Consider the following 22,045-nt stretch of genomic DNA (forward strand, 5'->3'; position numbering starts at 1 on the left):
TCGACCAATCGGGCTTTTGAGTTTGGGACACAGCTCCCTCTCGAGTCCAGTCTGTGATCTCCGATCCATTGTTTATCGCAAGGGGGAATTCCCCCACCATATTTGCATATGAATAGAGCCAACAATAAAGTTTTACAAAGAAGTTACAGTTATTCATTCAGTTATTCATTCGCGAAGTCACGCAGAGAGTCAAGCGCGGGAACTCTGTTAGAAGACTGAAGGTCTTATATACCAGCTCGATCGTTTGTTTGACAGATCCGGCTGTGACAGCTGAGAAGACTACCGATCTTCAAGTATTGCGGAAGGTTTTACAGGCTGACTTCCGTCTTACTCAAACGGAGACCTGTTGTGTTGATTATAAGGTCACACGCGCCACTCCAGGTATGGTGTACTTCAAATATAAGTTTCATGTTGTTGCCGAAGCTAAAAAACAATAATTTTGGAAACTATCGGTCGCCAATATCGTTCCAGATATGTTCATTCTTTCCCATGATATCGTTGAATTACATGACGATAGTCGTGTCGTTTCTGCTAACAGTAAGGGGCAACGCTCGGGTGACCCTTGATCGATGATTCAAGATGGCTATGTTTGTTTTATAGCACTTTACCGCTAGCACCCGCACGTATTCAGTCGAACACTGTGACATACAAACGGTGACGGTTACGGCCCGTGACGCCGTGCACGTGACATCCAAACTGAACATCCAGTGAATTTAATTAACGTAAACCATAGACCTCGAGAAACAAATAATCACAGATCTTAACTCTTATCTCCCAAGTACAGAAAGTAGCAACAAAGGTTTTCTTTGTTCAACACTGTCTGAATGACTCAAGCTCGGGTGTCGTTCTTGACCTTTGCCCAGTCGTGTGGGATTTCCCCTCGAAAATAAAAAGCACCTGATCCAGTTTGCGTCATGAGTCTGGTAAATACCGATAAAAAAGAGAAATACAAGAAATAAAAATCAAACGCCGAAACGGGTACGTTGCGGATCCGTGACAAGTGGTGTTGACTCATTTTTTGGCCGCAAGTCTACGAAATAATATAGCCTAAGCTTTGTCTCGTTGATAGTTGTGTTACACATTGTTGTGGCGAGGTGAGGCGAACTTCCGTGTCGGTGTAGGTGAGCCCGAACAAGATACACCATTGGAGTTTATATACCGAAAGGAATAAACCCATTCAAACACAGAAGAGATTTATACATCTGATTCAATACGGAATATCCTCTAAATATGCCAAAAAATTCAACTTATGCCAGAAGAGCCGAATCTAACAATGTATTTCGGATTCTATTGGAATACTTTGGAAACCTAAGGGAATCAATTATGCATTCTAGTACTGGATTCCCACTGCTGGATGTTGATTGTAAGAATCCATCAAAATCGATTCTGCTATGGCTCTATCACGAAACATTTCACATGGTGTTCCAAGAGGATATTCGGTATGTGTGAGGCTGGTTTCAAATCGCAAAAAAAACAAACAAACAAACAAACAAACTTGAAACGAAACAATCCCGGCGAACTTTCGGTGAATGAAACTTCCAGATTTATATGAGGCACCGTCCCTCCACCCACGGTGTATGAGGAAACCTTTCTTAATTTTTCTGTCCGGCTAAAATATGAGCGACGACAAAATGGGCTCATATTTGTGTTTCTTTTTGCGACTAATGATATGTCAGCAAAATAAAAATACTGGAGGCCGAAAGGTGATTGACAAATGAGTGTCGTTGTCTATAAGTATATCGAAATAGATTGTGGTCATTACATGTGGTCATTACAAACTTGGAGGTCGACTGAGAAATGGTTATAATTTTTTGTACTTCTAGGACTGGTTAAGGACTCTGTCATCGTCGAACCCTTATGACATCACATTTCAGAGCAAGCATGAAGAACCTGACGATTGTGATCACCTTCACAATCATACTGAGTTTTCTTGCAGGCGAGGTACTGTAAAGTTATTTTTTGTTCTTGATATTGAAGTTCATGTGCAATATGGAATTTTTCACATTCGATTGAACAGAGATTTTTTATGTTAAAAGTTATACTTACTTTTGTATCAATTGAATCAAGTATTTTGAGCTGTCTTTTCGATAAGACATATTTCACTCGCCTCATGAAATCCTACCAACCTCTCAGTGAACAAAACGTCAAGGCTTCTTAATTTTTAATTTTTAGGTAGAATGCGCCTAGGGGACAGAGTTTCGGACTTTCAAAATTTTTACAATTTTTTTCCTACCACTTGCGGAGGGTCATTTGAAGCTTATGGACTTAATAAAGTTTTTTTTCGGCTTCATTTTGTGAAAGTTGGCAATACCATTTTCCTCCATAGAGATAACATATGGGTGGCGGCCATTTTGAAAATATCGGGTATTTTGTTTCTCTAGTACCTGATTTTGAACGTGAATCTCGATTTGTATTCTTGATTATGAATGAGAATGGTTGAAAGTTTTCTTAAAGAAACTTCGAGCAAAAGTCTGTCTTACATTTTTGAGGCGCGAACTACCTTAATTTCTAATATGATGTTTGCTTCGCTAACTTGTCGTCTGCTTTTCGGGACGAGTCTAACTAATGTATGAGTGACTAATTCCAACATTACATTGTCCATCGTGTCAATGTCAGTCCGTTCGTCGATATAATTCAGTATGCCATAACAAATAATCCGAATAACATTCCAAATGGAGTTTTAGTGAGAGAGAGAGAGAGAGAGAGAGAGAGAGAGAGAGAGAGAGAGAGAGAGAGAGAGAGAGAGAGAGAGAGAGAGAGAGAGTCTTCAATACCTTTTAGAGCAGGCATAATCACCGATTCACATACTATATGTACCGTTTATGAATACCTTACAAATTTGATATAAACGTTTTATGAATAGTATAGTCTGAGGAAATTAAGGGCTTTGACAGAATTTACCCAGGAGCCTCTTTTTTTTTTAAATGGCGTTGCGCTAAAAATTGTGATCCTTGAAAATTTGTGTTTGCATGATAACAAGTGACCCTCCCTAACTTTCATGCTCAAAAATAGTGACCCTCCCCTGTGCGCCAAAGTCCAAATCAAAGTCTTTTGTGACATATAATTGCTCAATTGACCTATGACATTTGACCTTTGAAAGTACAAAGAAATTATTTCAACCTTTACAAATAATCACTTTTATGCAAGGGAGTTTTAATCAATTTGATTAAAAAGAGGTCACATTTTGCAATGAATAATTTTATCAAATACTCAAAGTACAATTTTTTCAGAGTACAACTATTGTTTGTCAAGAAACTTAATACAGCCTTAAAGTCACTATTTAACAACTATACTTATAAATTTAGAGATGAAGCAAGTTGAGTGGGGTAGAATACCATGAGAAGTGAATAAGGCCAAAGTAAGTAAATTCTTTGTTTTGCGTCCGCGCGCGCCTAGGTTTTTGGAGATTTTTAGGGAAAAAAAACTACAACTTTCCTTTCAAAATTTTGCCGTTGGTGGCGCTATTTTGTCGCAAAAACAAGTCGTGGCTTTTAACTTTGCGACGAAATACTCCTTTACGGCAATCAGATTTCACTAATGGACCATGCGGTGACGTAAAACAGTGCTCTCTACACATTTACCCCTGTCGATACTCTCAGCCTCACGCCGGGGCCTCACGTTCTCGCTGTCTGTTGTGGCTTTGCCTGTTGTGGTTTTGTCGTCACGATAAAAAATGGATGAAAGCAGGGAAATAATCGAAGTTAAAAAACAGGAAACCTTTGCACGGCAACTTGAAGGCATGGTCACTGCGAGCAATCGGGACTTGAACAGAGAGAGATTCAGTCGGCCGATTGGACTTGGGTACCACGACTCAGAGAGTATGGCAGACGGAAAAATCGGAAAGTGTTGAGGCCTATCCTAGTTAATTGGTCTTTTAGGTTTGCCAAAAAATTGGTTAATTCGTCCATTTTAACTTGAAACAAAAAATAAACCAGTGATCAGTCCTGTAAACGAAAGGCCTTTACGTCTTTCGGTCAGGTAGTAATTCTGAAAGTTCGTACGAGATTCCAAGAACATTTCGTAAAACCTTCGCAGATAGGGCATTCAGTGTTCAGGGTCCAAGAAGGTGGAATGGATTACCAGTAGGTTTGAGGAAAGTAGAAACGTACAAACAGTTCAAGGCAGACCTAAAAACTTACCTTTTTGGTAAATTCTAGGCCTGTATCCATTAGATGCAGTAAGTATATGTACACGGGAGTGGTTTCAGCGTTGGACAGTTAACACTTAGTGTTATGAACACTGTTTGTACCTTTTCATCCGATGTTACATTTTCCTACTCTGTATTGATTGTAAAGCGGGTTGGATAATGGTTTTCGTTGACACTCCGCTATATAAACTAACTAATTGTAAATTGTAATTGTAATTTTTTGTTCAGTTTGGGTATGGGAAAGTATATTAGAATCCCTTTGTGAAAGTTCAAACTTGTAGTAGGCAGTCGTAGCTGCTCTTGAAGGAGGTCACACTTTCTGCATTAATGACTTCGGCTGGTAATTTATTCCAGGTGTCCACAACTCTTGCTGGAAAAAGTACTTTCTTGTGTTAAGTCGAACGGTTAGTTTATGAAGTTTGGTACAGTGTCCTCAAGTTCTCGAGTCGGCTGCTAACTCAAGTGAAAGGTTACAGTGGTCATGGCCTTTGATAACTAACTCTAGAGTTGAATCATGTTACCGTGAATTCCTCTTTGTTCAAATGTTATTAAACCAAGCCTTTTTAAGTCTATTTCGATAATTGTAGTGTTGGGTTTACGTATTATTTGCCGTGCTAAGATTTTATGTCCTTTTGTAGCCATGGTGACCAAGCTTGTACTGCATGTTCGAGCTGTGGTCTCACAAGTTGCTTGTAAAGACGAAGAATGACATTTTTTTTTGATCGACAATGATCGTTTGATGAGATCAACATTCTGTTTGCTTTTTTGCAAACTTATCACATTTGCTTGAAGGTTTTAAGGTAGAATGAAGTAGATCGCCCAAGTCATTTTCTTCAGTTGTACGTCCCAGTGAAATATTGTTCATTGAGTATTTATTGAAGGGGTTGTTGTAGCCAATATGCGTCCGCCAGTGTCACTCTTTTTTGTAGCTTGTCAAATCAAGAAATCAGCTTGTAGAATATAGGATCCCATACAATTTCGCAAGGGATGATATGTCTTGGTATTGTCAGTAAATTTTGAGTTCAGAACTAATTTCACCGCCAGTATGATTGATGTAGATTAGAAAGGTACTGGTCCAAGAACTGAACCCTTTGGGACACCACTTGTGACGTATTCTCCATTGTGAGTCCTGATTTGCACCACTGTAAAATATTTACCATTTATGCCATGATACTTCATCTTTTCAATCAATCTGGGGTGTGGTACTTTGAAAGTGCAAGGAATATAGATGTGAAGCTTCCACCTAAATTTGGGTCTGATGAGTCTGTGTGTGGGAGACTGACAATTGCGAAATGCTTTTTTTTATTTGATGGAAACGAAAGGTGCTGGTTTTACGGATGGTCCACAGGAAGCTACAGGGAATACTTTTTGTCAATTATATCACCAATTTCTTCTTCACTCTGATGCCCCATCTTTCTAAAATTAGATTCAGAGGATACAAGTTACCATTTCTGTTTGGTGTTTCTTTCAAAATAGACACCTTTCAGCCAAACTATGACATTCTATCAGAGCATAGACATTTTAAAAGAAACTTGAAAGAAACGTACAAGAACTTGAGGACAAAAGGCCGCTACTGTATACTGTTATAGTGTACCAATTCTTCAAACTGTCCAGATTTAAGTAATTTGATGAGGCTGTCAAGTTGCTGTGCAATGGTATTGACATGTGGACACTTTTAATGCACAAGAAAGAAATCTAAAACTAATAACAGAAAAGCAAACGTCAAAGAATGATTGTTTATTTTGATCCACTTGTTATGAAAATGCATACAGAGATCATACAGTGTGTCACACTGCGACATGAGTCTGGTAGTATTCATGTGGTTTGAGAAAAATTGTCCAATAAAGGCAAACAGATTTTGTGTTAAATTTTCTGTGTGTGTTTTTTAGCCGCTTACCCGCGTACCTTTTAGGATTTTGAGTGGACGCAAAACAAAGAATTTACTTACTTTGGCCTAATAGTTTTATATGAAATTCAAATATCATATTTGTTATTCACATCTGTACTTTCAAGCACCCCCATTACAGTCAAGAACATTAATTTTTATATCGATTACCAACGTCTACAAATTATGCACAGATGTGTCTAGCTTTATTGAAAAATATAATAGTTTTCACATAGACTACCATTTATAGTGGATTGACCTTTTCGATGAAATCCAAAAATCTAGTTTCTTGAACACACATGCACTTTTCCTCCCACTTCAAGCAAAGTACATTTACATCAATAATCAAATATTAAAGAATGTAAATGTGTTTTGTTGGCGAAAATGGTGAAAAGTTTGGCCAGTAGGCTCTCATGCATTACGATTTTATATTTTGGGTTAAAGCACTATATCAGCCACATCTTACCTTCTTATACTTGCGACAACTGGTGACTCTCCCCAAATAGGTGGAATTTCATATGACCCTTCAAAAATGCTTGCGTGGAAGTGGCGGCGACCCATCTGCAAACGACATCGGCCCTCCTTCTTGTACATGTAATTTCTACCCAGTCTCCAAAACTTTTATGTATTTTTCTAATTATTTTTTTGTTTTTCTACTGTTAAGGTCTGCTCGGACCCCCCTCGTCGAAGCAGATGCCACCAGGTTAACTGTCCTCCTGGCTATGGAATTTCTGGTCCTTGCTTTGTCGACGAGGAGCCGCCTGTCTGTAAAGCATGCACGAACGGAACTTTCTCTTCTCACTCCAGTCGATCCGCCAAATGCCGACCGTGCAGAAGATGCGACCCAGAGCGAGAAATGGTTCTGTGGCAGTGCAGCCCGACACTGGACACTGTGTGTGTCAAGTACCGACGACTTGACGACGACGGGAATGAATTTGTGGTGCGACCTCGAATTCTGATGCAGAAACCTATAGACAGTCATGTCATCGCTGACATCTATAACAAATCGCGTCAAGAACACGCCGCTGAAAGAGAGCGGAAACGACAAGAGCTTGAGCGACTGAGGGCAGAAAACATGACTTTTGACAGTAACGTTACGGAAACTTTGAACACAGACATCGGCGTAGAAGGTCATGAGTTCTCAACGTTTTCGGCGAAGATGGACATCACGACTTCATCACGTGACACAACCGTAGCAAAGATTGATACGATCAGTAAGTATTCTTAAAAAAACAAAACGCTATCATTCTACTGAAGTTTCATTACTAAATCCATCAATGAGGTAATTAAGCTACTTATTAGGGAGCAGATGTCCTCATACATATCTTTTTAAACATTTTGAATTGTCTGACAATAAATACATATTCCGAACACCGCGAGCTTGCAAGTAAAATCAAAAGTTTGAATAAACTCTTAGAAGTTTAATGTAAAACGCGTATCTGCATTGATTAATAACAAATGTTTAACTTTTAGGTATAACGTCACAGACAAATGACCAGCATTTCACCATATCTTTACCTACTAAACACCTGACCGCTGTGACGATGATTGTAGACCCCGGTATAAACCTAGAGGAAGACGGTGACACGCCTGGCCAAATTCATCAGAGTACCGCCCTCTACACGGCGATTATCTCGACTGCCAGTTTCTTGGTTGTAATCATGTTACTTGCGCTTCTTATAATTCGGCGACGAAGGTAAGACGTGCACTGATTAGGAACTTGTACCGATCACCCAAGCAAATGTTCTCATATTGTTGATTACGTCATAGACTACTTAGACTCTGTGCGGTGCAAGTTCAAGTTGTCGATGACCTCCGTTGAGAAAAAGATTTACATGTACACCTGTAAAGTCTCTGACAAAACATGCTTATCAGATACAAATCACCTCACTTGGATGTAACACTACTTGCTCTAAAATAATCTGCATACGAAATAGTTACTGAGAGAAAATCAACACGTGACACCAAATCAAAGCATAAAAGTTAACAAAATTGCAAACTCGTCAAAATCAGTAAATGAAAGTTATTGCGGAAACATCATTCATTCCCTGATTCATTCACTTTACACTTACTTTGACTTTAAGCTAACTTTTCTTTTATCTACGCCACGCATAATTCGTGCAGTTTTCTACGACTGGAGAGTTTGTAATTGTAAGGCCAAAATCGTGCTTTGTTTCCCGTTATCGTGCGCTTCATGTGAAAACATACGCGTCACGACTTTTGTTTCTAAATCTAGGTTTGTTTCTTTCAGTGGCAACCATTTTACATTATGGCTACCATGTTTGAATTTCTCCCCCCCCCCCCTGATAAAAACAGGGAAAAAGAAATCGTTTTTGAATCCGACCAAGGACAAGAAATATATTTTGGCTATAGGACATCGAGAGATGTTAAAAGTGATGTTGACTTTACCGTTGGTGGCGCTGCTAAAACTAAAGAGGCGGCTACACTATATGAACTGTCGACACGAATTCCTCAATACATTGTTTTGACCACATCGCGATACAAGATTTATAGAATGATATCCGGAACTTTTGATCATTTTTTTCGTTGTTTTTTTGTTTCTGATGTCAACAATAATTCTTGTTCTACTTTCCAAAGCATATGTTGAGGTACACAATATTCACCATCAGCATGCCAGGCTGATCTCGTTAACTGTGTTTGTGTTCCCCTTCACAAACTGCATTGTTATTGTTGATTTATACTGGTCTGAAATATAATTCAAATACAGCCAACAGCTAAATGGTGTTTCAACATAATAATGACACACAAAACAGTGAGAAAATAGTCGGAAGTTTCAGTTATTGATCCTATACAAACTGAATTAAAGAAACACATACACGCACACACATACATACAATCACAAACAGACAGACCGTGACACACAGTTACTCAATATTTACCGACACTTGGCCGATATCCTGTGTATACTCTATCTATGGAATAAAATAAAATTTTCGACTTTCACAAAAACTTTATTACTCTATGAGCTTCAAAATTACTCGCCACAAGTGATGGACCAAAGACGTACTGAAAAGGTTGGAGAGTCCAAATATCTGTCCCCGTGACCCATTCTACCGTGAGTTATGGCGGAAGGTTGAACAATCTTTCTGCCATGTGTTTTCAGCAATGCTTACCAGTAACACAGCGTGTATCTTTTATCAGTGAATCTTGTTTTGCAGGGCCCGTCTAATGATGAGGACTTGTGCAAGGAACGAATGTCAAGGATGTCAGCCCGATCATACCACTGCAATTGTTACAAACCTGAGGTAATTCTATTATATCTTTGCTACTTTGATGTCTGTGCGTCTCTGTAGCCATCTTTTTGATTTACTTTCTATCTCAGTGTTGTCCTTAGAAGCCGGGTGCCGAGTAAATACCCCGCCTGTTTTGCATTTTCCCCGGCTACTTTTGACGTAATTAGATTATTTTTATAGACCCATTAATTTCGGGATCGCACTGCCAGACGGCACACGGACGATTAGCGTTTCGCGACCCTTTCCCAACTTGGAACTGCACAAACATAAAACAGTTTCAAAATACCCATTTGTGGCTTTTTGAGCCCGATCGTTCACTTGTTAAATCGTATGATTGGCTGAACACCAATGGTGTTGGCTTTGTTACGAGCAGCGTGATCGGTATGATTAGTATGAGTCATCTTAGGTCATCTTTAACGATGGCGTTAAAAAGAAATGTGGCGTCGGCCACTGGCACCTTGCCGATGGAATATTTTTTTCCGAAGAAAGCCCGTTCAAAAGGTATACTTGATTCCACAATACATTTAGTTTATGTATGAAAAACTTCAATTTCGCTGAATTTGTGTGAGAGAAAAGCACCGAAAAGATGTGATTTTGATCGACGATTCGAAGTTCACGAGAGTGGCAAGCTAGTTTTCCGCCGCCGCGCTGGCTGCCAACGTCACTACGAGTATTATAATCTTCTCAACAAGTCAAGTTATTCTCAGAGCAATACCGACGCATTTTCTAGATTTAAAAAAATGAGCTAGAACTGAAATTTTTTTTAGAACCAACTGTTTATTTGAATGGGTATTTTATTTTCATTGATTATTTTTACGTACTAGAATCCACGGTCACAGGCATGTGTGTTGCCGATCGTTAATTACACAGTCACAGGCAGTTGTGTTTCCGACCGTTTTACGCTGTTCTCTCTGACAGCCTCGTCTACCTACTGATACGCTATACGTGTCTGCGTGTATACGTACTGTTAAAATTAAGGGTATGTCAGGATATTTCATTTTATTGGGTGTCATTTTTAGATAATAAGGTTCATCGATAGAGTATGTTACTAAAGGACCACGTCAAAAGATCGATGTCGGATAAAAATCTAAATTCTTTAAAAAGTTTTTCATCCGACAAAAACGATATTCTATTTGATTTGATTGAGAATTCTTAAAAAATACATATTTTTGCTCCCTACATTGCCGTAATTGCAACTGGAAAGCTTCTTTTTTCTTCTAGTTGTCTGAAAAAAACATTTTTATATTGGTGCATTGTTTACATTACAGTGAATTATCTTACCTAATAGTTTTTTTAGTCCCACGGACACCATCCGGGGGACTTATAGGTTTGGTCATGTCCGTGCGTGCGCCCATGCGTGCGTGTGTGTGTGCGTCGTCCGTTCACGCAGATATCTCAGAGATGCAAGGAGCGATTTCATTCAAACTTGGTACAAGGATTACTTCATATGTCATACAGATGCACGTCGATTTGTTTTGTGATACGATCCAATATGGCCGCCAGGCGGCCATTTTATTACGATTTTTTCATGTACAAGAGCCATAACTCAGACATGTTTCAACCGATTTATTCAAAGTTGGTACAAGGACATTGACCAATGTCATAGATATGCACGTCAATTTGTTTTGTGATATGATCCAATATGGCCGCCAGGCGGCCATTTTATTACGATTTTTTCATGTACAGAGCCATAACTCAGACATGTTTCAACCGATTTTATTCAAAGTTGGTACAAGGACATTGACCAATGTCATAGATATGCACGTCAATTGTTTTGTGATACAATCCAATATGGCTGCTGTGCGGCCATTTGCTACGATCTTTCATGTACAGAGCCATAACTCAGACATGTTTCAACTGATTTTATTCAAAGTTGGTACAAGGACTTAACCAATGTCATAGATATGCACGTCAATTTGTTTTGTGATATGATCCAATATGGCCGCCAGGCGGCCATTTTATTACGATTTTGTCATGTACAGAGCCATAACTCAGACATGTTTCAACCGATTTTATTCAAAGTTGGTACAAGGACATTGACCAATGTCATAGATATGCACGTCAATTTGTTTTGTGATATGAATCCAATATGGCCGCCAGGCGGCCATTTTATTACAATTTTTTTCATGTACAGAGCCATAACTCAGACATGTTTCAACCGATTTTATTCAAAGTTGGTACAAGGACATTGACCAATGTCATAGATATGCACGTCAATTTGTTTTGTGATACGATCCAATATGGCTGCTGTGCGGCCATTTTGCTACGATTTTTCATGTACAGAGCCATAACTCAGACATGTTTCAACTGATTTTATTCAAAGTTGGTACAAGGACATTGACCAATGTCATAGATATGCACGTCAATTTGTTTTGTGATAAGATCCAATATGGCCGCTAGGCAGCCATTTTATTATGATTTGTCATGTACAGAGCCATAACTCAGACATGTTTCAACCGATTTTATTCAAGTTGGTACAAGGACATTGACCAATGTCATAGATATGCACGTCAATTTGTTTATGTGATGATCCAATATGGCTGCATGCGGCCATTTTGTTACGATTTTTCATGTACAGAGCCATAATACTCAGGCATATCGCAACCAATTTTATTCAAAGTTGGTACAAGGACATTAACCCATGTCATACATATGTACATCAATTTGTTTCATGATATGATCAAATATGGCTGCATGGCAGCCATTTTGTTACAATTTTTCTCGTCCTTAGCCAAAACTTGGGCACGTCTCAACTGATTTTATTCACCGATTTATTCAAACTTAGTACAAGGACATTGACCTATGTCATACATATGCACATTGATTTGTTTTGTGATACAATCCAATATGGCTGCCGTGTGGCCATTTTTTTTCCGATTTTTTCATGTCCGGAACCATAACTCAGACATGTATCAAGCGAATTTATTCAAAGTTGGTACAAGGACATTGACTTATTTATACATATGTATGTCGATTGGTTTCACGAGATGGCAAAAATGGTCCACGGTGGCAATTTTGTAATGGTTGTTTCATGTCGAGAGCCATAACTCTGGCAAGTCTCATCTGATCTTATTCAAAGTTGGTACATGGACATTGACTCATGTAATACATATACCTGTTGAGTTTTTAGAACAGTAAGATCAAATATCGCTGCATGGCGGTGATTTTGTTACAATTTTCTAATGTACAGAGCCATAACTCAGACATATTTCCACCAGTATCATTCAAAGTTGGTACAAGGACATTGACCTATTTCATACATATGCTCGTCAATTTGTTTCACGTCATGTAGCAGTAACATGTCAATTATTGAAGTTTCGTAAGTAGGCTGATATTTCAAGAAATACTGCATCAAATTTCATGAAACTTTGTACAGATGTTAAGCTCACATTGCTTTAACATTGAAAAAGACATTTATCAGTGTCATTTTAATTAATTTGTAATTGCATAGTAATGAACTTTCCTAATTAGGGTGATATAGCCACAATTAATACAACGTCAAATGTGATGAAACTTGATACAGATGTTGATCTCATAGTGTTGTAAATACTGCATCACACTTTATGAAAATGGTACCAGTGATAATCTGTTAAGTGTAGGATTGTATGCAAAAATGTTTTGCAACATCCTGTTGATTAATTCCTAGTGGACTCATTTTATGAACTTTAGGATGGTGGCCTACATTGGTTTTATGTTTTCATCACCATGGAACTCATTCTTGGCCATTGAGCGCCATCTGTATCAAAGTATTTTTATCACAGACCTAATTAATGAAGAGGACTCTATCCTCTCTCAGGACCTGTAATCAAAGTACCCTTAACAAGTTGGGACTGTGTCATCAACGATGACTTTTTAAATGTTTCATTAGAATAGCGTCGTTATTTTCAATTTTCCAGCCTGATTGGTTTTAAGTAGATTTGAATTATCACAGTAAAGAAATAATGGGAACATCTGATGAGCAGACTGCAGGTACTAGGTGACCTAAGATTAAATGTAAAATCTTTACTACAAATAAAACCATAAGTGTGTCATAAAATAATACAAACAAAAAAATTCATGTTTGTTTATTTTGTTGTATGTAAGCTACGTCTAAGACACACAACAAAAGTACCGTTTCAGTCTCAGCTAAATGTGCAATGAATTAGTCAAATGTTACCTCAGATGCCAGTAGAGAACACCATTTCCACGCCAAAATTTCATTTTTCTCCTTCCGAGAGGTTGGACACCCCCTCTCCCCTCGTTCGCTACGCTCACTCGCCACTCTGTGGCTTGGCTCCCTCCGAATCGCAGTCCACCCATCTATACTTTCTTCAATTACCTGGCTACATTTAAATATAAGGACAACACTGCTATCTACAGTCTTCAGTTCCTTCAACAACGACGCATTTTTAACAAATTCACCGACAAACGAAAGAAACCAAGTAAATTCCAAATAAAGTCATTATCCAAATGTTTAACGTCAAATTTTTACATTTTATGTTCATCTATCCTTTGGCAAACCTCAACGTAAGTGATTTCGAAAACACTCACCCTTATGACAATTCAAGGTAGAATGCGCCTCCGGACAGATATCGGATTCTCAAGTTTTTTAAAACACTCTTCTTGGCCTACGTGAGTCACAAAAACCAGTGCCGTCCTAGTTTTCGAAAATCCGTTTTAACATTTATTTTTGGTGACTTCAATAGGGATTATGGCCATTTTGAGTTTCAAATATCGATGGAAGTAGGGTTATTTGTTCCTATTAGTATAAAACTTTGCACAGTGACCCTTGATTTACATTCTTGATTTGCTAAAACTTGTAAAGTTTAGATATTGGACTCTCAAACTTTTACAATACTTTTGGTCACTTTGAGGGCTCATTCGGTGGCTTAATTGGCTTATTCGTACGGTGTATAAGTGTTAGAAAAATTTGGTAGTTTGTGTTGGTAACCGAAGTTAGAACGGTGACTACTGATTTTTGATCTTCATTTTGCAAGTGACTTGTCATGTTAAAAGTTTCTTTACGAAAGGTTTGAGCAAAGGTTACATTTTAACTTTCGAGGTGCATACAACTTTAACCATTATTCCCACACTGTCATTCTGCGACGCACAAGTATGTCACACACGATATAGCTGCCAGTGGTATACACACGATATAGCTGCCAGTGGTTTTAATGAAAATTTGTTTTTATAAATTACAGTGCCATCAGAATGGGAGTTGTTTAGTTGTTTCACTGGATGTGAACGGAGAAGTTACAACAGGAGTGATCGGAAAGAGTGACAATCCCGCAAGAAATAACATGACATACCACCGATAATCTTGACACTGGTGAAGATGGTCAGTTTGCCTCCTGTCACGGTAGTGATGTTTCATCAACAAGAGTTCAAGACTTGCAAACTGCCAGCAAGATTACTAACAAGAACGAGGCTGCCGCGAGAGCAACGGAGTCACCATTGACAAGCAACCACCTGCACAATCCAGATAACATCTACGACATCATTTTCGAGGGATTGTTCGACCAGAAAGGCGGAGTTTTGTCTCATGAAGATTCTGACGTTCAGTTGCACATTCCAAGAGGGGCCATACCGTCTGGTCAGAAACAGCCAATCATCGTTAAAGTTAGTCTGAAAGTGAGCTATTTCAACGTCGGCCTCAAAGACGAACAGATACCTCTCACGCCTGTCGTTGAATGTCTCTCTCCAGGACTTGACAGCTTCCTCGATTATGTCACTGTAAAGCTTCCACATCGCGCCCTGCTGCCAGGAAAGGATGCGAAATCATGGCGATTTCTGGTACACTACAACCAATCAATGAACCCGAGAGACAAGTCTTGGCTCGTGCTTGACCAATCAGAACTTGGCAAAGAAAACAACATCGTCAACAGATGACATTCTCTTTCGATGAGAAATACGTCAACATTCAAACAAAACATTTCACGAAATTCACCTGCTCCAGCTGCGGGAAGACACGGCCGATATTATCCTTTGACGCCGTGGCCTACGGAAAGTACGCACCTGAAACGACTGAGGTCACAGTCAAGGTCTACCTGTGCGATGACATTAAGGACACGCAAACCGCAGTTAGAAAAGCGGAAGGTGATAGAAACCCTAACTCAGCTATTGGCATTAGGGCCAAGAACGGGATATGTGATTGGGAGATTTCGTGTCAAGGTAGTCCTGGGAAAGACTGGAAATGGCAGATTAACGAGAGGGACGGCCACTTTCCTCGTACACAGGTAGAACATACACCACTTTTATGATTCTCAAGAGAAACAGGCATGCATGATAAGTGCTCTACGCTTTAAAAGTGTGTCTCAGAATTTTTTTAAACCTTCTACAACAGTTTTTATGCCAGAAAAACTTCCAGAGCAGTGAATTTAATCGTAGTTGATTTCTTTAAAATTGTGCTCCAAAAAAACTAAGCAAGATATAAAAAATCTGAGACACACTTTGGAAGAGCGTTGTAACAGCTTGCATTCCAGCAAGTTTGAGTCAGATATTTTGAAGTATTGAGACAAAACATAGGGAAAACAGTTTTTTGAAAGGTTATGCAAATTACCGTGTCACGTGATAGTTATGTAAACAATGGAGACACTGTGGTTACCAAAATGTTCCCGTATATCTAGGCTTTCAGAAAATGTATACTTTACAGGGGTTCTGAGCTTATTAATCGTTAGAGAATTGTTAGATTAAAAAGGTCAAATTTCTTGTCTTGGAACCTTAAGCTTGGGATGGAATTAACAAATAATAAAAATTACCTGTATTGAATTTCAAATGACAGTCGTATCCTGTAATCACTGTTTGAAAAAAAAACATGTGAGGTGAATTTTACACTAATTTTCTACATTTTACACTAATTACAGGGGTTCTGAGCTTATTAACCGTTAGAGAATTGTTAGATTAAAAAGGTCAAATTTCTTGTCTTGGAACCTTAAGCTTGGGATGGAATTAACAAATAATAAAAAATTACCTGTATTGAATTTCAAATGACAGTCGTATCCTGTAATCACTGTTGAAAAAAAAAACATGTGAGGTGAATTGTTCAATCTGATCCAAACGGAATTTATCTCATTTCCCTCCACTGACAATACAGTGAGCGCACACGATCGTAGCATCAGGCTAGAAAATTAGTGTACAATGTTTAGCGCTTGAAAAATCGTCCAAGGGGCAGGAATATAACTTTAATCGCAATTAATGTTTTTTAATATTATACTTATTATCATTTCAATTAAATTGATCGTGGCCTAGAGTTGAAATGCATGTAAAAGTCTGACTGAATAACATTCCATTCCAGGTGATACTCTTGGACGACATCGCCAGTTGTTGCTCTAGGAATCTTTCACCGTTTGCTGAGTTCGTGTTTGAGCCAAGGAGGTCTTCCAAGTGGGAGCCACCGAACTATTTTGACGTTGTATTCACGTTGCAACAGCGCCCACACAATGAAAGAAACGAAAAGCAATGTCACTGGTGTCGAGGTCAATGTCAGTGAAATTCCCTGTAAACGAGGTAAAAAAACTTTAAAAAAAATTATCGGAACATCGAGGATATAGGCAAAGCTACATGTATCCGTCATCTCTTTGTGTCATCAGGTATCAGAATGCATGTAACATGTATAATAATGACTATTGTTTGTTATGATAGGTGGCGCGGACATTGATGTTATAGCAATGTTCGATGTAAGAAGACCCGAGAGCTTCGAAGTAAATCTTTTGAGTAATAAATTAATTTGGCAAGATTTAGGTGATGTTTACACATATCTAACTCTCCGCTAACTCTCCCCTTTAACAGGTACTGGCTTTGAACCAAGTCAAGCAATGTGATCCCTTGAAAAATCTAGGAGCCCTGGAGGACGCAGGTAAGTTGGTAACCTTTATTCAAGACGAACAAGAACTAGGGTTCAAATGAAATAACAGAAAGTCTATTTCAAAAATATCTTTTAACAGCTACAACAACAACAATAACAACAGCAATAATATGGGGCAACAACGTGACAATTAAATGACTGATAAAAATCAGTGTTGTGGTTGTTGTCCCCATGGACACCGTCCGGGGGGACTTATTGGTTTGGTCATGTCCGTGCGTCCGTGCGTCCGTCCGTCCGTGTGTGCGTGCGTGCGTCCGTCCGTTCACGCAGATATCTCAGACATGCCCAGGTCAATTTCTTTCAAACTTTGCACAAGGATAGTACCCTACCCCATACAGATGCACGTCGATTTGTTTCACAATGCGATCAAATTTGGCCGTGTTAGAGGACTTTTTAGTTTTCACCTCCATAGACTCCCATGTATAAGGCAGTCTCCATAGACTCCCATGTATAAGGCAGTCCATAGACTCCCATGTATAAGGCAGTCCATAGACTCCCATGTATAAGCAGTCCATAGACTCCCATGTATAAGGCCAAGAAAAATAAAAATTTAGTTTCTCATCGTATTCATATTGCAAAAAAGGATGCAGTGACACAGTTTTTAGTCCCCACGGATGAAGTCCAGGGGGCTTATAGATTGGTCATGTCCGTCCGTGAGTCCATCCGTTCACGCAGATATCTCAGATATTTTGACAAAATGTCACGTGACCTTGGTGACCTTAGACCTCAATATATATATATATATTTGTCCATAATTCAGTAACCACAAGGGCTACACCCTTCATATATGGTATGATGGGACAGCTTATGATTCCACATATATGTACCTCATTAATTATGCGCATATCTTATTTTGAGCGAGCCATAGAGCTAGAGGTCTGATTTTTGGTATATAGGGATAACTTAGCAATACAATTTTTTTGACAAAATGTCACGTGACCTCGGTGACCTTTGACCTCAAATATACATATTTGTCCATAACTCAGTAACCACAAGTGCTACACCCTTCATATATGGTATGATGGGACAGCTTATGACGCTACATATTGTACCTCATTAATTATGTGCATATCTAATTTTGAGCGAGCCAATAGAGCTAGAGGTCTGATTTTTGGTATATAGGGATAACTTAGCAATACAATTTTTTTGACAAATGTCACGTGACCTCGGTGACCTTTGACCTCAAATATACATATTTGTCCATAACTCAGTAACCACAAGTGCTACACCCTTCATATATGTAGATATACGGAGTCATGTATGATGGGACAGCTTATGACGCCACATATTTTACCTCATTAATTATGCGCATATCTAATTTTGAGCGAGTCAATAGAGCTAGAGGTCTGATTTTGGTATATAGGATACTTAGCAATACAATTTTTTTGACAAAATGTCGTGTGACCTCGGTGACCTTTGACCTCAAATATACATATTAGTCCATAACTGAGTAACCACAAGTGCTACACCCTTCATGTATGGTATGATGGGACACCTTATGACGCCACATATTGTACCTCATTAATTATGCACATATCTAATTTTGAGCGAGCCAATAGAGCTAGGGGTCTGATTTTTGGTATATAGGGATAACTATAGGATAGAAATTTTTTGACCAAATGTCATGTGACCTCGATGACCTTTGACCTGAAATATACGTTTATGTCGATAAATACGTAACCACAAGTGCTATGTCCTTTATATTTAGTAGGGTGGGAGACCTTATGACAACACACGCTTTACCTCATTAATTATGCACACATCTAATTCTGGGCAAGCGAATAGAGCTAGAGGTCTGATTTTGGCATATAGGGATTAATTAGCAATACAATTTTTTTTCAAAATGTCACGTGACCTCGATGACCTTTGACCTTGATTATACATATATATGCATAACTCAGTAACCACAATTCTATACCCTCCAATTCTGATAGGATATTAGACCTTAAGATGTCACATCTTGTACCTCATTATTATGCACATATGTATTTCTTGGCTGGCCAATACAGATAGAGGTCTGATCTTTTTTCCCGATTTAGAACCATAACTTAGACATGCCTCATGTGTTTCAAATTTGGAACAACGACATAGACCTATGTGCCCATAGATCTCAACATATACACTCCAGTGATACTTCTTAATGACCACATTCCCTGCCACATCAAGACTAATACTCCTATTACAAGTTGGGACTATGTCATTTGTCAATGACTTGTTGTGTTGTTTGTGTTTGCTGTTATTGTAATTATTTCTACGTTTCAATACGCCTTCTCAAGTCAGCCAGTAATCCCTCGTCATTACAAATTACCATATACCGCTCTTCTTGGGTGAGGAAAAGAGACTTTCCTTTTCTCAAATGGGATTGTACGTCTAGGTACGTTAAGGTTATTATTGAGAGAGAAAGAGAGAGAGAGAGAGAGAGAGAGAGAGAGAGAGAGAGAGAGAGAGGAGGAGAGAGAGAGAGAGAGAGAGAGAGAGAGAGAGAGAGAGAAGGAGAGAGAGGGGGAGGGAGACAGACAGACAGACAGGCAGAGAGACAGACAGACAGACAGACAGGTACAAATTTGAATACGACAGAGAAGCATAGTGTGTTCCAAGTGAAACTTTTAATTCTTGAGATTTCTATCCGCTTGCTTGTTCTTAAAACCATAGAATGTGACGGTGCCGCCTTGGATAAAGTGTGCGAAGAGCTGAAAGTTGCCAGGGTTAGAGAACTGGTTCGTAGACTGCTTGTAAACTATGACTGCAAGTTTGAAACATCCCTCGAAGACATCGAAGAGAGACACAGAGATACACATGAGAGGAAGTATCAGTTCATGCTGTACTGGCAGCAGGTTACGAGCTCCGGGGCTACCTATTCTCGTCTATGTACAGAACTCATCCACATGGAGATGCGAAATGTAGCCGAGGCTCTGGCAGAGCTTTGGCGCCGTAAAGTAGCAAAAACAACACCAAAAATTACTGCTGTGTAGATTCTGTACTTACATCATGGAAAAGGTGACCGTTATCCGACTATAGTTGCCCTTGAACATCGCCTCGCTGAATTTTTCGATTATGATCTTTGTCCACAACCCCTTCAGATCTCTATGAAGGATCTACATATAGATTGTATGGTCGATTTCAGTTACATGTAAACAGGTCAACTTATATCAACTTTGAACATATCTATACATCTCAACATTTCAAGGAATTCATAATGAGACGAAGAGAACTTTTGGACAGGTTTTGGACACTGAAAACAAGTTGACAAGTGAATACCATTCTCGCAGGCCAGAGCGATAATTTCCGCTCCGGTGACCTTCGCAAAAATCAAGCTCTGGCATATAACGCGGAAACTGCGGAAGTATGAATGGGGGTTAATTAATTATTCATGAGAACATATCATCAGAATTAGCCAATCACGAATACGTTTTACAAAGTCATGTCGGGTCGTAAGCTCCTCATTGTCTGTGTTGTACACAATCGAGCTTTCAGGGCCTGAGATCCTCTGGTTCTGTTGCACCTCTTCCGATATATGTTGCATTAAATCCGACAGCTTTCAAAATTTTGACTGTTTTTCTGTCATGATCGAGAGCAACGGCGACACCATGTGAATACTATGGCTTCGATAGGTACACAGACTACGGCCATCAACGAACCCTACCCGGTCCCACTGCAAGGTCGTCCCCGTACACTCAGTGTGACTATTTTCGGACGATCTCGGTTCGGACATTCAAAGACATGCTGTTCGTTGTACTCACTTTGCTCCGTATTGATAGCGTTTTACAAGTCATGATACCGCATATTAAGTCAGGTGACGCTGCTGTCCCGTTTTGAATAGTTAGTTTTTTTCGGTAGAAGCTATTTCGGGCGCTATAAAACTTCGCGAAGTTAACACACCGTACGATCTAAAGCAACACACAGAGACAGCCCATATCCGATGTAAGCACCATACACGTCGAAATATAGTTGCGTGTCCATGGGTTGAACGTAACTAATTTATCACAAAATTTTACAAACAGTTTTCTCAACACATCGAAATTGAAAAACGAGGGTTTGAAGTTTCAAAATATCAATATTTAGCCCCTATAATCACATTCCAAATACGACGTCCGATTACTACGCACTCACCATGGAGTCAACAATTTGGCAACTTTGACCCCCCCAAATACCACTTCCGTCCTGTAACAGTTTTAGGATAAACACAATAAAGTTTCGAAGGGTATGGTAATAAGATTTCGTACTGCTCGTTATTTGTGAAACGGCTTTGGGCGAAATTCACCATACCCTGTCCGAAAATTGTCACCAGGTCACACTGAGCGAGTGTACGCATAAGCTTATACGTGTTCGTACCCCGCTGAACTGCAAACCCATGGAACAGACTAAACCTCTCTTGATTTGATTCCGTTGTAAGCGTAACTTTTGTGATGAATTAATGAAACATAATCGGACTTGAACAACTACGCAATTTCCCGAGATCTGTGATTTCGGCAGTGTTGAGACGATCGGGAGCCTAGCGTACATTTGTGATTTGTATCGCGGAGCACCAGCTCGAATGAAAGGGCCCAATATACCATTCATACGTTTCTAGCTCCATGTATACCCACAGCACGATAAGAAAGCTTTCAGTGTGAACCTTAATGAAGAGATCGATACATAAACGTTTATACATAACTTGTGGTAAAGTAAATTTATGATCAATAGTTTTGACCAACGGTTTTACACAGCGGTGTTGTTCTACGTCTGGGTCGGACACTGTGCATAGCGAGGCGTGGGGCCAGCTGCTCCAGTTATGCGATACCCTTCGATATAACGCCCGTGAAACACGATGGGCCGGACGGCCTGCAGCCATGCCTGGTAGCATACAGACTTGCCACCGCTGGTCCTTGTGCAAAGAAACCATCTTTTCCTTGTAAAATAATTATCAATGGCGTCTT

General features: G+C 39.3%; 2 protein-coding genes across 2 annotated transcripts; both read left to right on the plus strand.

Moving 5' to 3' along the window:
- The first annotated feature begins 119 nt into the window (after window positions 1-119).
- On the plus strand, window positions 120-15,154 carry LOC139115657 (uncharacterized). Its single transcript, XM_070677986.1, has 6 exons — window positions 120-381; window positions 1,824-1,941; window positions 6,697-7,246; window positions 7,506-7,728; window positions 9,212-9,298; window positions 14,629-15,154. The coding sequence occupies exons 2-6, from the start codon at window positions 1,858-1,860 to the stop codon at window positions 15,152-15,154; spliced, it is 1,470 nt and encodes a 489-aa protein (XP_070534087.1). The 5' UTR covers window positions 120-381; window positions 1,824-1,857.
- On the plus strand, window positions 14,570-21,076 carry LOC139129529 (uncharacterized). Its single transcript, XM_070695167.1, has 4 exons — window positions 14,570-15,501; window positions 16,560-16,771; window positions 17,054-17,120; window positions 19,782-21,076. The coding sequence occupies exons 2-4, from the start codon at window positions 16,724-16,726 to the stop codon at window positions 20,099-20,101; spliced, it is 435 nt and encodes a 144-aa protein (XP_070551268.1). The 5' UTR covers window positions 14,570-15,501; window positions 16,560-16,723; the 3' UTR covers window positions 20,102-21,076.
- Window positions 21,077-22,045: the final 969 nt, after the last annotated feature.

The sequence above is a fragment of the Ptychodera flava genome, chromosome 1 (genome assembly GCF_041260155.1).
Source record: "Ptychodera flava strain L36383 chromosome 1, AS_Pfla_20210202, whole genome shotgun sequence".
NCBI classification, from domain to species: Eukaryota; Metazoa; Hemichordata; class Enteropneusta; family Ptychoderidae; genus Ptychodera; species Ptychodera flava.